Genomic DNA, 20,664 nt, shown 5'->3' on the forward strand with positions numbered 1-20,664 from the left:
TTCCTTTTCATCACTTTAGATATATTGTGCCACTCCCTTCTGGCCTGAAGAGTGTCTGCTGAAAAATCAGCTGATAACCTTATGGGGATTCCTTTGTATGTTACTTGTTGCTTTCCCCTTGTTGCTTTTAATATTTTCTTTTTAATATTTGTTGGTATGATTAATATGTGTCTCAGCATGCCCCTCCTTGGGTTTATCCTGTATGGGACCCTCTGCTTCCTGGACTTGGGTGACTGTTTCCTTTCCCATATTATGGAAGTCTTCCCCTACTATCTCCTCAAATATTTCCTAAGGTCCTTTCTCTCTCTCTTCTCCTTCTGGGACCCCTATAATGTGAACGTTGGTGCATTTAATGTTGTCCCAGAGGTCTTTTATACTGTCTTCATTTCTTTTCATTCCTTATTCCTTTCCACAGCAGTGATTTCCACCATTCTGTCTTCCAGCTCACTTATCCATTCTTCTGCCTCATTTATTTGGCTATTGATTCCTTCTGGTGTAGTTTTCATTTCAGTTATTGTATTGTTCATCTCTGTTTGTTTGTTCTTTATATCTTCTAGCTCTTGTATCTTCTCGGTCTGTGCCTCCATTCTTTTTCTGAGATCTCGGATCATCTTTACTATTACTCTGAATTCTTTTTCATGTAGATTGCCTGTCTCCACTTCACTTAGTTCTTCTGGGGTTTTATCTTGTTCCTTCATCTGGAACATTGTCCTCTGCCATCTCATTTTGTCTTTCTGTGTTTGAGGTCCCACAGGCTGCAGGATTGTAGTTCCTCTTGCTTCTGGTGTCTGCCCCCTAGTGGATGAGACTGGTCTAAGAGGCTTGTGCAGGATTCTTAGTGAGAAGGACTGGTGCCTGCCCACTGGTGGGTGGAGCTGGGTCTTGTCCCTCTGGTGGGCAGGACCGTGTCAAGGGATGTGTTTAGAGGCGGCTGTGGGCTCAGGAAGACTTAAGCAGCCTGTCTGCCTGTGTTCCTGTCCTGTTGGTTTTTTGGCCTGGGGCGTCCCAGCACTGGAGCCTAAGGGCTGTTGGGTGGGGCCAGGTCTTGGCATCAAAGTGGCAGCCTTTAGGGCAGCTCACCCCAGTGAGTACTCCCCAGTGTCTCCACCACCGGTGTCCTTGTCCCCATAGTGAGCCACAGCCACCCCCACCTCCCAAGGAGATCCTCCAAGTCCAGCAGGTAGGTCTGACCCTGGCTCATATGAAGTCACTGCTTTTTCCCCTGGGTTCCCATGCACACAAGACCTTGTGTGTGCCCTCCAAGAGTGGAGTTTCTGTTTCCCCCAGTACTGGGGAGTTCCTGTGATCAAGCCCTGCTGGCCTTAAAAGCCAAATGCTCTGGGGGCTCCTCCTCTCAATGCCAGACCCCCAGACTGGGGAGCCTGACGTGGGGCTCAGAACTTTCACTCCTGTGGGAGAACCTCTGTGATATAAATATTTTCCAGTTTGTGGGTCACCCACTCAACACTTACGGGATTTGTTTGTATCACAAATGCATCCCTCCTACTGTCTTGTTTTGACTTCTTTGGAAGCAGCATATCTTTTTTGGTAAGTTCCAGTCTTTTTTGTTGATGGTTTTTCAGCCATTAGTTGTAATTTTGGTGTTTTCACGAGAGGAAAGGTGAGCTCAGGTCCTTATACTCCCCGATCTTGTCCTGGAACCAAGTCCATTTAAATTTGATTTGAATTTCACTTACAGCATTATGCTTTCCATTTCTCTGCTGTACTGTATCTTTGTTGGCCAATTTCTTCTTCTAATTGTCTGTTTTTGTAAAATATCACATAGGTTTTTACTGGGAAATAAGGAGGCAGCATAACTACATGCTTTGCTGTCTGTGCATGAACTGAATAACAGATATGCAGTGACCAATCACTGATAAACTTTGAAAGAAGTGACATGACTGGTCATTGATCATGATATGTAGCTGTTATTTGTATAGTAATTTGTGGACTGAAGAGCTAGTAGCAATGTTTGCACTTTATGCAGTTACTCACAGTTAATGATGTAACATGGTAACTGAAATGTCCACTGTGTTGTTGGGGGTCTGGTGTCCAGGGTTAGCTAAACCATGGTATCTGAGATTTGTGCATTTTGAAACTGTGCAAAACAGGACTTCCCGAATTTAAATTTGCTTATATTAAGTTATTTACTCCATGGTCATCTACAACTTCCTTGGTATTCGTTTGGTTATTTAAAAAAACTATGATGTGTCTTTTTCTTTCCTAATTTGTATTTATTCTCACCTGCCTAACCTTCACAGGCTCTTTCAGGCTACTTGATATATTTCTAACTTAATAGTCTGATCCAACCCAACGAAGGCATCTACAACATAGGAAGTAAAATATCCACAGTAATAACAATTTACATAGGACTTGGACTTTGCTGTGGGCAACACTTTTAATTATGCACTCATTTCATTTCATCAATAATGCTCTTTAAATTACACTCTCCTTTCATTTTCTTAGCATTTTGTCATATTGGGATGGAAGGGAGGGAGTTAAGGAAGGTATCATTATCCTTATTTTACAAATAAGAAAACTGAGGTTGTATCCAAAGTTACATATACTGCATTGTAACTAAGAAATCTGGAACTTGAGCTCAGACCAAATATTTCTCGTACTTTCTTTTGCTGCTTCATGCTGGGGCATTGTCACATCCAAATGAAGTTGTCATGGCCTTCCAACAGGAATAATTAAATTGGTGTTAACTTCTTCCCTTTTTTACCTAAGTAGAGAAAAAAAAATATGTAGGAAACTGGATTTCATTAAAGTAGATTGGGAGTTTGCCAGCATTTTGGGCTTTGGAAAACATGAGTCTTGATTTAAATTCCCAAGGAAAGTGTTTAGTAAGAATTAATAATAAAAATATTGAAATTCTAATTCTAGAAATTTTTAATTCTAAAATTCAAATTCAGATTTTAGTTTCTTATATATTAAGGAAAAGCATGTCCCCCGAAACATTTGCTAAAGAAAAGCATATTAACTAAGGTTCTAAAATAGCATATAGTAGCTGTCCTTAGTTTTTCATCCTTGGTTTTTTAGGAACTCTTTATTGATTTAAAAAATGCTTTGCTTCTCATTTATTTAAAAGTACCTAACCGTGATATATAAGAGGCCAAAATGGGACTCATAGGTTTTTTTGAATAGTAATCTTGATAGTTCTTTCATTCATGTTTTGTTTCTCTCCTTCAGGTAGCTAATTATGGAGTTGGAGGACAGTATGAACCCCATTTTGATTTTGCACGGGTAAGTAAAAAAAAAAAAAAAAAGGCGAATGAAGGAGTTCCACTGAAGCTTAGGCATGACATGTTAATTCTGTTCTTTTAGTATTAAAAATTCATAGCTGGGCTTCCCTGGTGGCACAGTGGTTGAGAATCTGCCTGCTAATGCAGGGGACACGGGTTTGAGCCCTGGTCTGGGAGGATCCCACATGCCGCGGAGCAACTAGGCCCGTGAGCCACAACTACTGAGCCTGCGCCTCTGGAGCTTGTGCTCCGCAACAAGAGAGGCTGCGATAGTGAGAGGCCCGCGCACCGCGATGAAGAGTGGCCCCCGCTTGCCACAACTAGAGAAAGCCCTCGCACAGAAACGAAGACCCAATACAGCAAAAATAAATAAATTAATTAATAAACTCCTACCCCCAACATCTTCTTTAAAAAAAAATTCATAGCTTATTTGGAATTTGTGGAAGCATGGTGGAATAGATATTCTGTAAAGCCTTTTAAAGCAGTAAAAAATACCTAGAGACAGGGTAAAAGAACTTAGCATACTTTTAAATGCATTGCTGAGCTTTGAAGAAAGTAAAGGAAATTCTCAAAGGCAAACTGAACAGAGAAAACCTAGAAACTAAAATTAGAGTGTTTAAAGGGAGCAAAAAAGCTGAGGCTAGAGGCATGTACCTCCAGGAATCTAGAGCTTTGGGGATTAATAGCTCTGTGAGAGGACCTGCTATAGTGTAGGCTACTGAACTGAGATACCTGCATAAAACCTAAATCTCCAAAAGGATTACACCTTCAGAGAAAGAAAGAATGGCCTAGAAAATCATCTGCTTTGAGTCAAGACCCTTCAAAAGAGTTTCCTCTCGCATCCTAGCTGGAGTATGATGTGTTATGGGGAGCTTTTTCTGGCAGTTTGAAAGCAGAGGCCTGCCAACAGATACAGGTGCCCCCAGGATGTTAGATACTTCAGTTATCAGATACAGAATATAAAAAAACTATATAGGTCCAGTCTAGCCTCCTCTGGGAGCGGGCAGTTGGCGAGCCCACGCTAACCTGCGCAACTCTGTCCTGATCCCCGAGTTCTCACACGGTGCCCAGACAGATCAGATCGAAGCCATGGCCATTCTTTTCGCTGTTGCCAGGGGAACCACTATCCTTGCCAGACAAGCTTGGTGTGGAGGCAACTTCCTGGAGGTGACAGAGCAGATTCTGGCTAAGATACCTTCTGAAAATAACAAGCTAACGTACTTACATGGCAATTATTTGTTTCATTACATCTGCCAAGACAGGATTGTATATCTTTGTATCACTGATGATGATTTTGAGTGTTCCCGAGCCTTTAATTTTCTAAATGAGATAAAAAAGAGGTTCCAGACCACGTACGGTTCAAGAGCACAAACAGTGCTTCCGTATGCCGTGAATAGTGAGTTCTCAAGTGTCTTGGCTGCACAGCCGAAGCATCACTCCGAGAATAAGGGCCTAGATAAAGTGATGGAGACTCAAGCCCAAGTGGATGAACTTAAAGGAATCATGGTCAGAAACATAGATCTGGTGGTTCAGCAAGGCAAAAGATTGGAATTATTGATAGATAAAACAGAAAATCTCGTGGATTCGTCTGTCACCTTCGAAACAACCAACGGAAATCTTGCCCGAGCCATGTGTGTGAAGAATCTCAAGCTCACCATCATCATCATCATCTTATCAGTCATATTCATCTATATTATTGTGTCACCTCTCTGTGGTGGATTTACATGGCCAGGCTGTGTGAAGAAATAAAGTTATCATTAACCAAGGATACGAGAGAACAGGGAGTTAAAAGCAATCCGTTTGATTCAGGCCTTTTAATACTAACAGATGGTGTCTGCCAGTCTTTTCAACCCTCTTCTTTCTCTCTTTTGTTTTAATATTGTTCTATGCCTCCAGATTTATCTTTGTCCTATCAACCAGTTTATTCCAGTGCACTTCAGACCGAACCATTTATTGCAGCAGTAGCCTTAAAAAGGCATTTTGTTTCTTTGGTTTGTAAACTAGTGTCATCTACTTATAGATACATTTTTGTTTATAATTGCACAAAGCTATCACAGCTAGAAACCACCTGTCTTATGAGCTGTCTACTGAAATGATGGATGACCTTTGTGCACACAAAAGTTCAAGAGACAGATAGTATTGCTAACATCTCATCTTAATGTCCTTTGATTTTGAAGGGTTTTAAGTGCTTGGAAACAATATACATGGAGAATTGTTGTTATTTGGGGAATTGTAATTAATTGTTGGTGTTTCTAGGAGCCCAAGCAGGTAAAGTATTAAACATTGTATCTCAGTGAGATGGGGAACGTTTTGCTAGCCTCTTAGAAGCAAACAGAATTATCCTTGTCTGCCTATTATTAACTTTTAGGAAGAAAGTTTTCATTCACAAACCTCGCAGAGCTTGATATCCTCTGTTTCCCCATTGCAGTTGATTTAAGAAGACAGTGGTTTAAATATTGTCAAAGGTTGTGGTTTTTTACATATTCCTTTTTCTTTGGTGGATATTTAGGGCAATTGTATAGATAATAGAATGGGTAGTGGACGGAATGGGGAGGCACATTCCTCTGGCTCACCAAAGAGAAAGAAGAGAACCACAGTGGAAAAGCCCAAACTGACTATAGTCAGCAATCAACTCCAGGATTTGGGTTTGACTGGTGTTGAATAATAGTTTGAGCATCCTTTGCGGTTTAGTGAGTTCTTTAATCTGCCTAGTTTTGAAGAATTCTTTTGTGAAACTTGAGAGTAGACAGTATGATACATGAAAGAATGCAAGACATTTTAGCTAACATCCATGTAACTGCAGCGTGAAAAAACTGGAGTGTAATTATACTGCTTTGGCTACTCTGGCATCTGTTAGCTAGTGTGTACTTTTAGTGTGTATCTGAAAGGACAATATTTGCTGCCCTAGATCTAATTGCACTTACTTATCAATAAATGCCAGTAAATGGACATTATATTACATTTGACTATTTTCCCAATGAAAGAACAAATTGGTCTGTAAAACCTAGTCACCTGTTTAGCCTAGTCATGTGCCTTGAATATTTATATGTGTCACATAATCTGGCACCTGCAACCTGTTCTTCCATCTGTACCATTCAATTCATGCTGGTTCATTTATTTGACATATATTTTCAACCCCCTGGAACTCTTTTCCTGGTGATCATGTATAGTGCAAATGTTTTTTCAGTCCTCTTTATCAACACTAATGCCTTTTAATTACATCAGCATTTCCTGTTGGAAAACACATTTGTTCCATGAAAACATTTGGCATTCCTTAATAATAATTTCCAAATGTCTTTAATCCCAAGACTTAAAGCTTATTTCCCTTTCTTACACACACGTGAATAAAAATGATGTGCATGTTTTAGGGATAAATTACTTAACCATCTCTTGATCTATTTATGTATAAGAATTCTTTTTAAAGCACATACCTTGTTTTAAATGATGCACAAACTGAAGGCATTAATAATATTTAAGAGTAATAGAAAAAAATAACTAATACTTTAAAAATAAAAGAGGATAAAAATTACTGAATTCTCAAAATGATTTAACATATTTGAAAAATAAACAGAAGCTTTAGGTCAAAAAATTGTTGAAATTTAAAATTTAGTGTATAAGTTAAACAGATTAGAGACAGCTGCAGTGAATTGGGCAATAAATCTGAAGAAATTACAGGAATACATTTTGAAAGACAGGAAGATAAAAACCATAAAATAGATGCAGAGGCTGGAGAATAAATAATATTAAAGCAGTTTGTTAAAAAGTTGTTCTTGCCCAAGTACTCTTGCTTAAGATCAATAAATATTTAACCTTTTAAATTAAAAAGTTAAGTAATTTTAACATATCAAGCTATAAATTGTCATTACCAAATCTTAATTTAAGATTTATCATAGTTACATGATTTCTAAGGAATGTGCCAAGTATTCTAATAAAATTCTTGATCTATTACCATTTTTTAATAAGAGTGTATTCTTTGGAAAGAAAACAGTCTGTATTGTATTACATTCCTTGACTGGTTTAATCCCAGAATCCTAGACTCTTTCTCTGGGCAGGCTAGCAAAGAATATATTTTTAGTCTCTTTTCCATCTGTTTTCAATTATTGAAAAATGTCTGAGGATCTTGGATGATGTGAAAGACTACAGTTTAAGTCCTCACATTAATGTAACTAAATTTTTTTTCATAGCTTTTTATTTTGAAATAATTATAGATTCCTAGGAAGTTTCCCCCCAAATATACAGGGAGATCCCACGCACCCTTCATTCAACTGCCTTCAGTGTTAACGTCTTGCATAACTGTAGTACACTATCAAAACCAGGAAATTGGTGTTGGCACAAGCAACAGAGCTTATTCATATTTCACCAGTTATGCTCGCACTCATGTCTGTCTGTCTATACAGTTTTATTACATGGGTAGCTTTATGTAACTACCACCACAATAAAGATACATAACCTCACCATCACGGTAAGACTCCCTTGCGGTACTGCTCTGTAGCTACATATACCCTTCTGCCTCCCATCCATAACTGCTGGTAACCACTAATCTGTTCTTCACTAAAATTATTTTGCAAATGTTATGTAAATATTACATACGGCATGTATCCTTTTAAGATTGTCTCTTTTCACTCAGCATAATTCCCTTGAGGTTCATCCATGTTTTTGCAGAACATATCAACAGGGTGTCCCTTTTTTTTGCTGCATAGTATCCTGTGGTATAGGTATACGACAGTTTTAGTCATTCATCCTTTGAAGGACATTAACGGACAATTTGAGGATATGACAAATTGATGTGTATAAATTTCTGTGTGAAGAATACATGATTTTCATTTTTCTGGGAAAATGCCAAGAGACTATACTGTATTTTAATTTAGCTTTAAATAGCCAGACGTGAATTCTCCAGCCAGATTAAAGTGCTGACAGCCCAAAAGACAGCCAAGAATAGTAGCAGTGACATTTGAATGGATCATGAGTTCAAAGTAAATCTCAAGGTAAATTTTTTTTTACCCACAGAGAATTGACTTAATGAATGTAGCTGAGAGACTCTCATGTCTTGCTTTTTTGGAAGCTAAAACTATAGGTGTCAATTTTTAAAATAATCTGTGGATAGTAGATATTGGTTCTCATTATATAGGCTAACAAGTCTGTTTTTTCCCCCTGAATGGTCTTATCAAAAGTATTCAGTGTACTGGTTGAATCAACAACCAACAAATATCTGAATGCCTGTTGTATATATGGTGCATTGGACATTATAAAGGAACCTTTAGGGGCTGTTTTTAGCATACTATTCAGCATATTAATGATGTTAGTTGCCATTGGAGAATTTGCATTACTGAATTTTATACCATTGAGTTGTGTTTTATTCACAGAAAGATGAGCCAGATGCTTTCAAAGAGCTGGGGACAGGAAATAGAATTGCTACATGGCTGTTTTATGTAAGTTATAGCTAAAATTTTTAAGTTGGGATTTGATCACATAACTCATTTATTTTGATGTGTTCACATGTTTGTTCTGTTTAGCTCTTAACATCCTAGTTTAATGTTTTTTTACAACTGAGTAAAGAATTTTTTCTTTGCATTTATAACTTTTTCAGATTGTACTTATTACAACCTGAAGAAGAAAGTTAAAATTACACCTAGTTCCACTATTTGGAGGCAATGTGATATTTTGGAGTATGGACTGTCATCTATAGTCATCTATAATGTGTATATAAGCAACTCTATGTATTTGTAGGAATTTATGTGTATATATACACATTATCTTAATAAACTTTTTGAATTTATTGATAAATATATCAGAAAAGTGTACAAATCATAAATATATAACTTGATAAATTTTCACAAAGTGAACACTAGCATAGTCAGCACCCAGATCAAGAAATAGTATATTAGAGCACGCGAGAAGCCCTTTCCTCAAGGGTAACCATTCTCCCATTGTTCATTAGTTTCAAAACAGTATGATCTTCATTTTTTTAAATTGTTTGTTTATATATTCATACATAAAGCTTTGATCATTTGCCCGAGTTATCTATTGCTGCATAACAAATCACCCCAAAACTGAATGGTTTAAAGTAACAGTTTGATTCTTACCTTTCATGGTTGTGAGGTTGATTGGGCTTCATTTATGGTTCTTGCTCCGGATCTCTCATGCATTTGCAATCAGATAATGGCTGGCACTGGGGTCACCTTAAAGGCTGAGGTTGAGGCTGGTTGTTGGCCAGAATACCAGCATGTGGACTGGGCTTCCTCATAGCATGAGGCTGAATTCTAAGAGCAAGTATCCCCCAAAAGGCAGTACATAACTTTTTTTTCCTTTTGGCTGCATTGGGTCTTCGTTGCTGCACGCGGTCTTTCTCTAGTTGCGGCGAGTGGGAGCTATTCTTCATTGCAGTGTGCAGGTTTCTCATTGCGGTGGCTTCTCGTTGCGGAGCACAGGCTCTAGGTGCACAGGCTTCAGTAGTTGTGGCTTGTGGCTCTAGAGCACAGGCTCAGTAGTTGTGGCACACAGGTCGCTGCAACTAGGGAAGGCCCACACGCAGCAACAAAGACCCATTGCAGCCAAAAATAAATACATAAAATAAATAAATTTTAAAAAAAAAAGCAAAGAAATACAAGAAAATTGATGCTATATTATTTGGTCCAATATCCATAAATGTTAGATTATTTGTGACTATCAGACTATATATTAGATAATTATATCCCCTTTTAGTTATATATAGCATTTTTATTAGATTAGTATTCATTTTTTTCATTATTTGAATGCTTTTCTCAGATGGGCCACATAGCACAACTTTTAAATTCCTCTGAAGTTAATTTTTTCATTGCTTAAGAGCTATTAGCTCTTTGATATCGATTATATATTTATCATGGTAAAATACACTTCTTTATATCACTGAATGCCTTTAGCGTTAAACTGTGCTTGATACTAAGATCAAACTCTTCTTTGGTACAGCATTTGCCTATAAATCACTTGTTTTAGATGTGACTCTTGAATATAGCATATAGTTGGATTTTGCTTTGTGATACATTAGTCTGACTCTACATTCTACTTATGTTGTTTTTGAAAAAAATCTTCACTACATGATCTGTGTTTCCTTTGCCTCATTTTATGCATGTGCTTCTTCAGTTAATTTGGAAGGTTTGTGTTTTTATTCTAATTCACCATTAAGAATATAACTTTATAAATCTTTTCATCTTCTAATTTTTAGTTAATATGTGTTGATACCCTACCATGAGAAATGACAAAACTGGTTTTAGTTTATTACTTTTCTCTTGGTGTTTAGTTCTATTTTGTTTGAATTCACTTATTTAAATATTTATTGAATACCTACTGTTTTGAGGCTATTCTCAGCAATAAACAAAACAGATGAAAATTCCTGCCCCCATGGAGATGATATTCTAGTGCTATAGAATACATATTTATACCCCATGTTACTTGATTTGTCAGTTTTAAATCATCTCTTTTTACCTCTGGCTATAAAAGAAATAGCTATCCCAAAGTATATCCCAGTCTCCCTTGCTGACTTCCATCTTTCCTCTGCTTTTATATATCTATGTAAACCTAAATAGCATCTTGTTTTTTAAAAACTGACTAGCATGCACAAACCCATTTATGTAAGTAGAAGTCCAGATATTCTCATTCTAGTATTTAGTATCAAATCTACCTCACAGTGGCATGTTTAACTTTATTCTACCAGCACTTTCGATAATACTCTCATCTCTTATTAGATGAGTGATGTGTCAGCAGGAGGAGCCACTGTTTTTCCTGAAGTAGGAGCTAGTGTTTGGCCCAAAAAGGTAAGCTTAGCTTGTTATTTTAATTTGGGAGCGGGGAGGGGGGGGGGTCCTCTGTATTTTTTTCCCTGAGGAATATATACACCTATATTTCATAGTCTAAGTAGTAAATAACATTTTTAAAGGTAGTATACTTAAGGACTACATTATGCCTAGGGAAGATTTTAGATATTGTACAGTTTACCGTGAGTACCTAGAGGTATGAACAACCAGGGATTAGTATTTAGAAGTTTTCATTTCTAAAATGGGTTCCGTATGATACTTGCTATTGTAAGATGTGTTAGCTTTGGCAAATACACTTTTTTGTTAAGTAATGCTGTTAATGCTTTCATGTGATCACCAAAATTTTGTACATTATATGATACTTTCAGAACTATATTAGAGGAAGATATAGTGCTGCCATAGAGAATTATTTCCATAGAACAGAGGAAAATTTAGTTACTATAAAAAGCAATAACCTGATACTTTATTTGGGGATAATTTTGCATTGTTTTCCACAGGGAACTGCAGTTTTCTGGTATAATCTGTTTGCCAGTGGAGAAGGAGATTATAGTACACGGCATGCAGCCTGTCCAGTGCTGGTTGGAAACAAATGGGGTAAATATTTCCTATATTCTCTGAATAGAATTTGTGATTTTTGTCTCTTATTTAAAAATTATTATAATTTACATCTTAAAAGAAAGTGAAAAAAAACTCCTGACAGATTTGCCTAATATGACTTTAACACTGAAAGGGATTCAACCAAGCAAGTTTCTTATCTTAATATAAATTTGCTTTCAACAGATCAGATTTTTTATGACATTTTTAACACTATTTCCACTCATTATTTAAGAAACGTTAATTGACTCAAAGTTGAATCTTCCTCTCATGGAGTTCACAGTTGTCTCTTGTAGTAGATACTAATACAAAGATATAAACAGAAGACAGTAACTACTTACATTTAGGGAGGCTTCTTCGAAGTTTAATTAATTTTTATATTTAGTTTTGAAGATAGAGCAGTAGTTTTCCAGGCATGTTACGGACCAGGGCCAGGAATCATATGAAGCTAGAGAGGTACTCTCAGGTTCATGCAAGTATAGGACTGGCGACATTAAAAAAAAAAAAAAAGAAAAAGAAATAGAAATGGGTGAACTTATTTTTATATAGATTTATTTAACCCCATGTATCTATTTCCGTATGTGTCACTTGGCCACATTCCACACTTGAAGTGCTTAGTAGCTACATGTGTCTAGAGGCTACCGTATTGGACATAGCAAGATTAAGGAGTGATACCTGATCATCAGGATTTAAAAGAACTCCCCTGATGATAACTAATGTTTGAGAACCACTGGACTAGAATGAAGAGAGGCTAGTGGAGGAGAGATGAGTTTAGAAGGCTGTTTTCTGTTGTCTAAATGGGTGATGATAAAAGCCTGGACTAAGGCAGCAGCAAAAGGTTTGGAGAGCAAAGAATAGATTGAAGAGATCATAGAAGTAAAATCAACAGGGTTTGATGAATAAAAGATTGGATACACAGGTTAAGAAAGGAAACAAAGTAGTTAAGAATTAATGAGTACTAGTTTAAATATCTTATACATGTTGATGCCATTGATTGGGTTCTATGATATACGAGGAGGAGAAAGAAATTAATTCCTTTGGGGGTATATTAAAAAACAGTATCTTGGAACAAAGGAAACTTGATGAGCACATAATACGAGAGATTAATCATAGAGTTGTGTTCATTTTTAAAATGTCTTTGTATTAGAAGTGGTATTTTGCAAACAGGTAAAACAGTGTTTTGTTCTGTCTGTACCTACATCTCAAGTCTTACATTGAACATTAGAAACTTTAGGAAATACACATGCACAGATTCTCAAATGTACATACATATATATAAAATCTTTTTTATTTCCAGCATTTAGTGAAGTTCTTAAAAAGACAGCCTAAATAGCATCTGTCTTTGTCTGGTTTTGGTCTTGAACTTTTTTAGCCCATGTAGAAACTTCATTATAGTCCTAGCTCCTAGGAGTTAATTAAATACTAGTTAGAAAGAGGGAAGAGATATGGGAACATATGTATATGTATAACCGATTCACTTTGTTATAAAGCAGAAACTAACACACCACTGTAAAGCAATTATACCCCAATAAAGATGTTAAAAAAATACTAGTTAGATAGTGGGGGACATTAATATATTATTTTCTTTCACAGTATCCAATAAATGGCTCCATGAACGTGGACAGGAATTTCGAAGACCATGCACCTTGTCGGAATTGGAATGACAAACAGACTTCCCTTTCTCTCCTGTTGTACTCTGATGTGTCTGATACACACATTTCCCAGTCTTAACTTTGAAGAGTTTACAGTTGACTAACACTCCATGATTGATTCAGTCATGAACCTCATCCTATGTTTCATCTGTGGACAATCGCTAACTTTGTGGGGGTTTTTTTTTTCTTTTAAAAGTAACACTTAAAACACCACATTTTACATATGAAACCTTAAAGTTCAGTTGGTATCACAGAGGACAAAGCAAGGCAGGGTAAAAAATGAGGAATTTTTATATTTATGGTATATTTTAAAGAACTTTTTTTGGTTGGATAAAAAATACAATTTAGGCATCTGATTATAGTATTTCAGTACATCTCAGTTGGTGGGTGGTAGGCTAGAATGGTCCGTGTGATTAAGGAACAGATGCCGTATAGTATGGACCTAGGTATTATGTTTACCTAGTCTCAACAACTCCCTTCTGGATCTGCCTGAAGACTAGGAATAAATTAGCCCTGTAAAGTGGGTTCCATACAATGTTTGCCCCTCCATATGCTATTCTAATTTGATTTTTTTTCTCCCAAGTCATTTTTAAAGTATGCTTTATTTTACCAAACCCCTTCTTTCATAGCTCCTCTGTGGTGAATTAAATCTGAGTTACAATACCTTGATTAAAAAAAAAATGTTTAACAGAAGGTCCTACATTAAAAGCTTGGGCCTTCTTAACTAAAATGATCATGACTCAGTCTGTTTCTTGTTTTTCTTAAATGACTGATGATTTTGTCCAAAAAATTTTGCTGTTTTTCTTAGTGCTAATTCCTTGCCTCTTATTTCAGCTACCTACAGCAGGGGATGATGATGTTGGCATTCGGATTAAAAAAATATCGTGCCTTAGGAGACTGGAAATTTAAAAATGTACAAGTCCTTTCAATGATGAGGGAATTGATATAAAAGGAGTTTTTCCTAAAAAGCCAAAATGTTTGTTTTTTCAATTCTGAAATGTGTTGTGACAACAGTGACCTATTTATGATCTTAAATCTTTTTTAAATGTTTCCGTTTTCTGTGTGGTATTTTTCGTATTTAAATGTGAATGTGTGCTATAGCAATAACAGGTTATTTCTTTAGAATTAGGACTTAGGTTTATCCTCCTGATTTTCATTCACTCTAAAGTCACATTGTTATGGTAGAAAATTAAGGCTCTTTGAACTTTCAGATATTTAATCAATCAAAATATGTTACCTTCAAAGGGAGCTCTACAACTTTATTACTATGGTTATGGAGTTTTTACAGTAATGCTACTTAAGATTTTCTGTTGTTCAAATACATGGTATGGTAGTAGAAAGCTCTGAACCTAATGAAGTATGTTCATTGACCCTTTAACCTTTATATTTCTTATGGTGAATCATAGTTCACATAAGGGCTCTTTATCCTTTATGCAGTATTTAAATAAGGAAGAATTTGGTTAATTCTCTGGGAAAGAGGGTATTACTTTACCATTTTTTTAGAAAAGTGAACTGTGAACTTTATTTCTTTGAACTATCCTTTGTTCCACCACAAGTATTTTAGTAAGAAATATTGAGAATTAAATTCATTAATCTAATCAGATTTTGTGACCACAGATTTTTTAAAAATCTTTTTTAGATGGAAGCAATGTAAATTCAAAATTGAAGAAATAAAATGGGTGTTCAAAGAAAGGATACTAATCCTTAATTGCCACGTGTTTTAGAAAGTAGAATAAAAAATATCTATTTCACAAGGAAACAACATATTCCATAATCTTACAAATTTCATTATATTCAACCCCAAACCCCACACAGGGATTGGTAAACTCTTGTCAGTGTTAGGTCTTACAGAACCCTCCCAAGTTTCATAATTACCAACTATTTTTCTTTCCAAATGAAAAGGAGAAAAAAAATTCCAGTATAAAACTTTGCAATCCTTTTTTTTTATGCTGAACTTTAAAATAAATGAGGGCTAGAGCTATCATGGAAAATGTGGAAACTGTGGTTTCCTCACCAACCCTAAGTGTCCATCCTTTAAGGTTGGAAGTTTCATCATTCATTAACTTTAACCATGTGTTATCACCAATATCACCAAGTTAACTGAAGTATCCACCAGAACACTCAATCAGCAGGGTAAGTAAATGTCATAACTATGTAATAACCTAGTAGGATTATTTAAAAAAATAATGAAGTGACTAAGATTCTTCAGAAAGCTAGATGGTAAATGCAGTAATGAAAGACACAACCAACCATGAACTTTGGTGAATTTATAATAAAATGGTTACTACAATATAAAAGGATTGAGAAGAGTTGTTGTAAGCAGTAAACACACACACATATAATACCTTATATATGTGTGATATAAAAATATAATACCTTATATGTGTGTGTATATAAGATATATATTACTGCTGCTGAGAAGAATCTAAATATCCTTACGGACTCATGTGTTGCTGGTTATATGTAAATTCCATGCCAGGTTTCCACTTAAGTCCATATAGCTGAAAATTGGACAACCCATGTGTAGGGCCTAATGAGCTAAACAATTGAATGACTAGATGGCTGCCATTAAGAAACTTACAGTGTGATACCAAAATAACAACAACAACAAATGCCCAATCATGATTAAATAACTAAATCACTTGAGAAGGAATAAACAGAATTATGAAGTGGAGATTGCTAGGAGAAAGCAGAAAGAAAAATAACATCTTAGTCTGGATGCCCAGCAGCACAAGAACCAATCCCTTCTCTTGGCAGCGCTTACTTCACTGGGGTAAAAGTTTGTTATTTAGCAGGAGCAGTATTGGGTAACTTAGAGAAATAAGAATGAACTGTCAGCACTAGAGAGTACTGTTTATTAAATTATCAGATTTATCAGAATGAAATAGATTTCATATTCCAATTTCCTAATGTCCTTGGATATTATTCTACCACACTTATGAGTTTTGCAAAAGTAACTGTAGTAGAACAGTAAATTTCTTGGCTGCCTGCTTTATTGACTTTTATTTGAGGACTTTGAAGTTTACTTTCTGTGTGAATGTAGCCTTCAATTAAATATACGTTTTGATGCAGGAAGACTAATTTGTAAAAAAAAATTAATAGGCAGTCTTATCAAACGTAAAAGTTTAAATAAAAGGAACCACTGAAAAGGAGTGCTAGTCTATATTCTGCTTTTTGAGGCCTTGTTGAATTCCCATTGCAGCACTGTTGTATTGAAGTCAGTTGTACAAAACAAGGTAATCACAGATAAAATGAGCTCTAAAATCTGAAAAAAGAAAATCCTTAAATTTTGTCATTTGGTTGTTCCAATTCCTAACAGCCTGGTTTATAATACAAATCTGTTTTAGGCTAAACACTTTAAAAGATTCAGAATAGAACATTTTAAAGAGAATATGTAGAGTGATGTACACTTTGACGTTTCATGGCTTTTTAGGGAGATGAATTTTAGCTTTAGTCAATTTCTTCTAGAAAAGGCATTCACTTATTTAAGTCTACAAAGAGCAAAAATTATTATTTTAATATCTACCTTAAAGTCATAAATGTAATTAAGCTCCATTGCAATGTAGGTTTTACATGGGTTTGGAAATATCATGGGTTAAATCATATTATGTAAATAACCTTACAGTTGTTAACTCTTAGAAGATGAAATAATTAAATTCACCTATAAAGTAAGTTATGTTCTATTTTTACTTTACATTTAAAAGGCACAAAAGTTAAGGCTCTGTAACATGAAACACCTTTCAGATTTTTATCTATTTTACTTCTGCAACTATAGGAAAATAGTCTATGGAAAAGTTGAAGTAAGGCAATAATTAAAAGTGCTCTGAAACAGTCCTACTTAGAGTGCAAAAGAGTTGCCATGGGGTTTGTTACTGTTCCACAATGAGATAAGGAGATTACATCAACATGTAAATACAGTACATCAATAACTACATGGTTTTGTTCAGTTGACTTTTTTCATAGCAAGATTTTCAAGATGAAGAAAGCAATGTGTTATTTACATTGTGGTACAAGCTCCTTGTATCTCAGTGAGAACCAGCTTTAAATAGCATTGCTCTAGAACAGTACAAATTTTGTTTGATTCTACATTTTTAACGGCACTAAAGAGTTTCATATCTGTGGTTTGGATCTTGGTGGGGTAGTGGGAGCAGACTTCTTATGTCATGGCATAATGGGAAAAACAATTCAGAATAATTAATTAGCTTAGCGTATAATGTATCAAGGAATCAACATACTATCCTTACAGTGATAGATTTGGATCAACATTTCCTCTAGTTCTAAGACCACTTAAACTTAATGTGACTTATTCTTGTTGGTATAAGACATATTTAAGAACATTGGTTCTAGAGGAAGCTAGTGGACTAGGAAGCTCCAGACCTTTGTTCCCCCATGGAAACATGAAACCAGCAACTAGAGCCTGGATGAAATAACTTTATAGAGGTCTGGAAAACAGCCAAAGGTTTAAATTAACCAAGTGAAAGCCAAGTTAAGAAAAAGCCATGTTCAAAGTGGTAGGAAATTTCACAGTGTTTTTACTTAACCTTGCCTCACCCCAAACCTGGTACAGCACAGGTGGGAGGAAGTAGCTGCCCCATTCCCAGTTCTTATCTTTAACCAGAAGGAGCAGAGCAGATCTTGTTTGTAACCTTTTAATCTGTTTGGAAGCTGTGTGAAGGACTGGTCTTTTTCACTTAATTCAGAGCTCAGAAGGAAAAGGGTATATAGCTGGGGAAAGCCCTGGGAAGCATCAGACACTGCTTGTTAAAGCTGCAGAGGAACTACAGACCTGGAGTAGCCGGATGCAAGAGATTACAGGTAGTGGAATACAATAGAAGGCCCTGAAAAGTGGCTGAGATGAGACTTCTAGGGAAAACAAGACTTTAAAAAGCAGGAATGTATATGGGGAGATGGAGAAAAGCATCAACAAGGGTCCAGGCAAGATGCATGCCAAAGAAAGACCTTGAACCCCATGCTGATCCCAAGGATTAAAATATGCTCTTCTGCAAAGACTGGGAGAGGCTACTCTTCAAAGTACCTAATTTTCAGCACCCCGCCACACACACACAAATCACAAAGCATACATAGAAACAGGAAAACATTTCTCATTTGTCCTATTCAGAAGGAGAAAATTAATTGGAAGAAACCATCCCTGAAGAAACACACTGGATGTACTAAACTAGGAGTTTAAAACACCTGTTTTAAATATGCTCAAAGAGCTGAAGGAGAACATAGACAAAGAGCTAAAAGAAGCCAGAAAATGATATATGAACAAAATAAGAATATCAACAAAAGGATAAAAAATAAATTAGTTTAAAAGAACCAACAATAATTCTAGAGCTGAAAAATAAGTGAATCGCAAAATTCACTAGAGGGGTTCAACAGCAGGTTCAAATAGGCAGAGGAATAAATCAGCAAACTTGGGGATAGGTCATTTGAAATTATCAAGTCAAGTCCAAGGAGGAGAAAGAAGAAAAGTGAACAGAGCCAAAGGGACTTACATGACACCATCAAACAGCCCAGTATATACATTATGTGAATCCCTGAAGAAGAAAATTTCTGAGAGATCATTTGAAAAAATAATGGTCAGTTATTTCCCAAATTTGTAATCATGGATTGACAAATTCCAGAAGCTTAAAGAATTCCAGGTAGGATAAACTCAGAGAAAACACTGAGACCATATTATAATCATAGTACATAGTAAATCTATTCTACAAAAATGAGAGAGAAATTAAGACATTTCCAGATAAATAAAAGCTGAGGGAGTTCATTACCACTTGATCTGCCCTGCAAGAAATGCTTCAAGTTAAAAGGACTCTGGACATTGAATGGAAATCATATGAAGATATAAATATAATAAAGGTAAATATATGGAACAACAGAAAAATCAACATTGTGACTTTGGGTTACAACTCCACTCTTTTTTCCTAGAGGATTTAGAAGATAAATGCATAAAAAATTATAAATATGTTAATGAGTACAATATATAAAGCTGAATTTGTGACTTCATTAACATAAAGGGGAGTGGATCTGTAAAGGGGTAGAGTTTTTGATGGGGTTGCAGAAACTGGTATTAATTCAGATTAGATTGTTATAACTTTAGGATGTTATGTGTAGTCCACGTGCTAACCACAAAGAAAGTATCTATAGAATATGTACAAAAGGAAATGAAAAATAATCAAAACGTGTCATTACAAAGAAAGTAAACAGAAAAGAAGGCAGTAATAGAGGAAATGAGGGACAAAAAAAAAGCTGTAAGATATAAAGAAAAAATGGCAAAAGTAATTTTGCCATCCCTAGCAGTAATTACTTTAAATGTAAATGGATTAAACTCCCCAGTCAAAAGACGTAAATTGACATAATGGATAAAAAGCATGACCCAAGTATATGCTGTCTTAAAGAGACTCACTTTATCTAAAGACATGCATAAGTTGGAAGCAAAAGGATAGGAAAATATATTCCCTATCAAAATCCCAATGATTTTTTTTACCCATCATAAAATTAATATGTGGGTATAGAGGGAACAGATTTCAGGACAATAAAAGCTATTTATGACAAATCCACATCCAATATAATACTCACTGGTGAAAAGCTGAAATCCTTCCTGATAAAACCTGGAAAAAGACAAGGATCCCCACTCTCACCTCTTCTATTCAACATAGTTTTGGAAGTCCTAGCCACAGCAGTCAGACAAGAAAAAGAAATAAAAGATATCCAAATTGGAAGGGAAGAGGTAAAATTATCATTATATGCAGCTGGTATGATATTATATGTAGAAAACCCTAAAGACTCCATACAAAAATTACTAGAACTGATAAACGAATTCAGCAAGGTAGCAGGATACAAGATTAACATACAGAAATTGGCTGCATTTCTTTATGCCAACAATGAAATACCAGAAAGGGAATGTAAAAAAACAATATCTTTTAAAATCACACCCCCAAAAATAAAATACTTAGGAATAAAGCTGACCAAGGAGGTGAAAGACTTATATGCTGAGAATTATAAAACATTAATAGAAGAATTTGAAGATGATTCAAGGAAATGGAAAGATATCTCGTGCTTTTGAATTGGAAGAATAGTGTTAAAATGGCCATACTACCCAAAGCAGCCTACAGATTTAATGCAATCCCTATCAAATTACGCATGACCTTTTTCATGCAACTAGAAAACATAATCCTAAAATTCATATAAACCAAAAAACACAGAATTGCCAAAGCAATCCTGAAGAAAAAGAACAAAGCCAGAGGCATAACCCTCCCAGACTTCAGAAGATACTACAAATCTACAGTAATCCAAACAGCGTGGTACTGGCACAAAAACAGACATACAGATCAATGGAACAGAATAGAGAGAGAGCCCTGAAATAAACCCACACACCTCCAG

The 20,664-nt window shown here is 35.7% G+C and overlaps 1 protein-coding gene and 1 pseudogene across 5 annotated transcripts in view; both read left to right on the forward strand.

The window, feature by feature from the left end:
- P4HA1 (prolyl 4-hydroxylase subunit alpha 1) overlaps positions 1-14,331 on the forward strand; it is a 92,731-nt gene extending 78,400 nt beyond the window's left edge. For all 5 annotated transcript variants that reach the window (XM_019936095.3, XM_073793476.1, XM_073793477.1 and 2 more), the window contains 5 exons: positions 3,193-3,246; positions 8,609-8,674; positions 10,967-11,035; positions 11,533-11,629; positions 13,223-14,331. In XM_019936095.3, coding sequence (XP_019791654.1) covers positions 3,193-3,246; positions 8,609-8,674; positions 10,967-11,035; positions 11,533-11,629; positions 13,223-13,293 — 357 coding nt within the window. In that variant the 3' untranslated portion in view covers positions 13,294-14,331. The remainder of the gene's footprint in view (positions 1-3,192; positions 3,247-8,608; positions 8,675-10,966; positions 11,036-11,532; positions 11,630-13,222) is intronic.
- LOC101319307 (vesicle-associated membrane protein 7 pseudogene) lies at positions 3,258-5,110 on the forward strand (annotated as a pseudogene).
- Positions 14,332-20,664: the final 6,333 nt, after the last annotated feature.

The sequence above is a fragment of the Tursiops truncatus genome, chromosome 16, assembly GCF_011762595.2.
Source record: "Tursiops truncatus isolate mTurTru1 chromosome 16, mTurTru1.mat.Y, whole genome shotgun sequence".
Lineage (NCBI taxonomy): Eukaryota > Metazoa > Chordata > Mammalia > Artiodactyla > Delphinidae > Tursiops > Tursiops truncatus.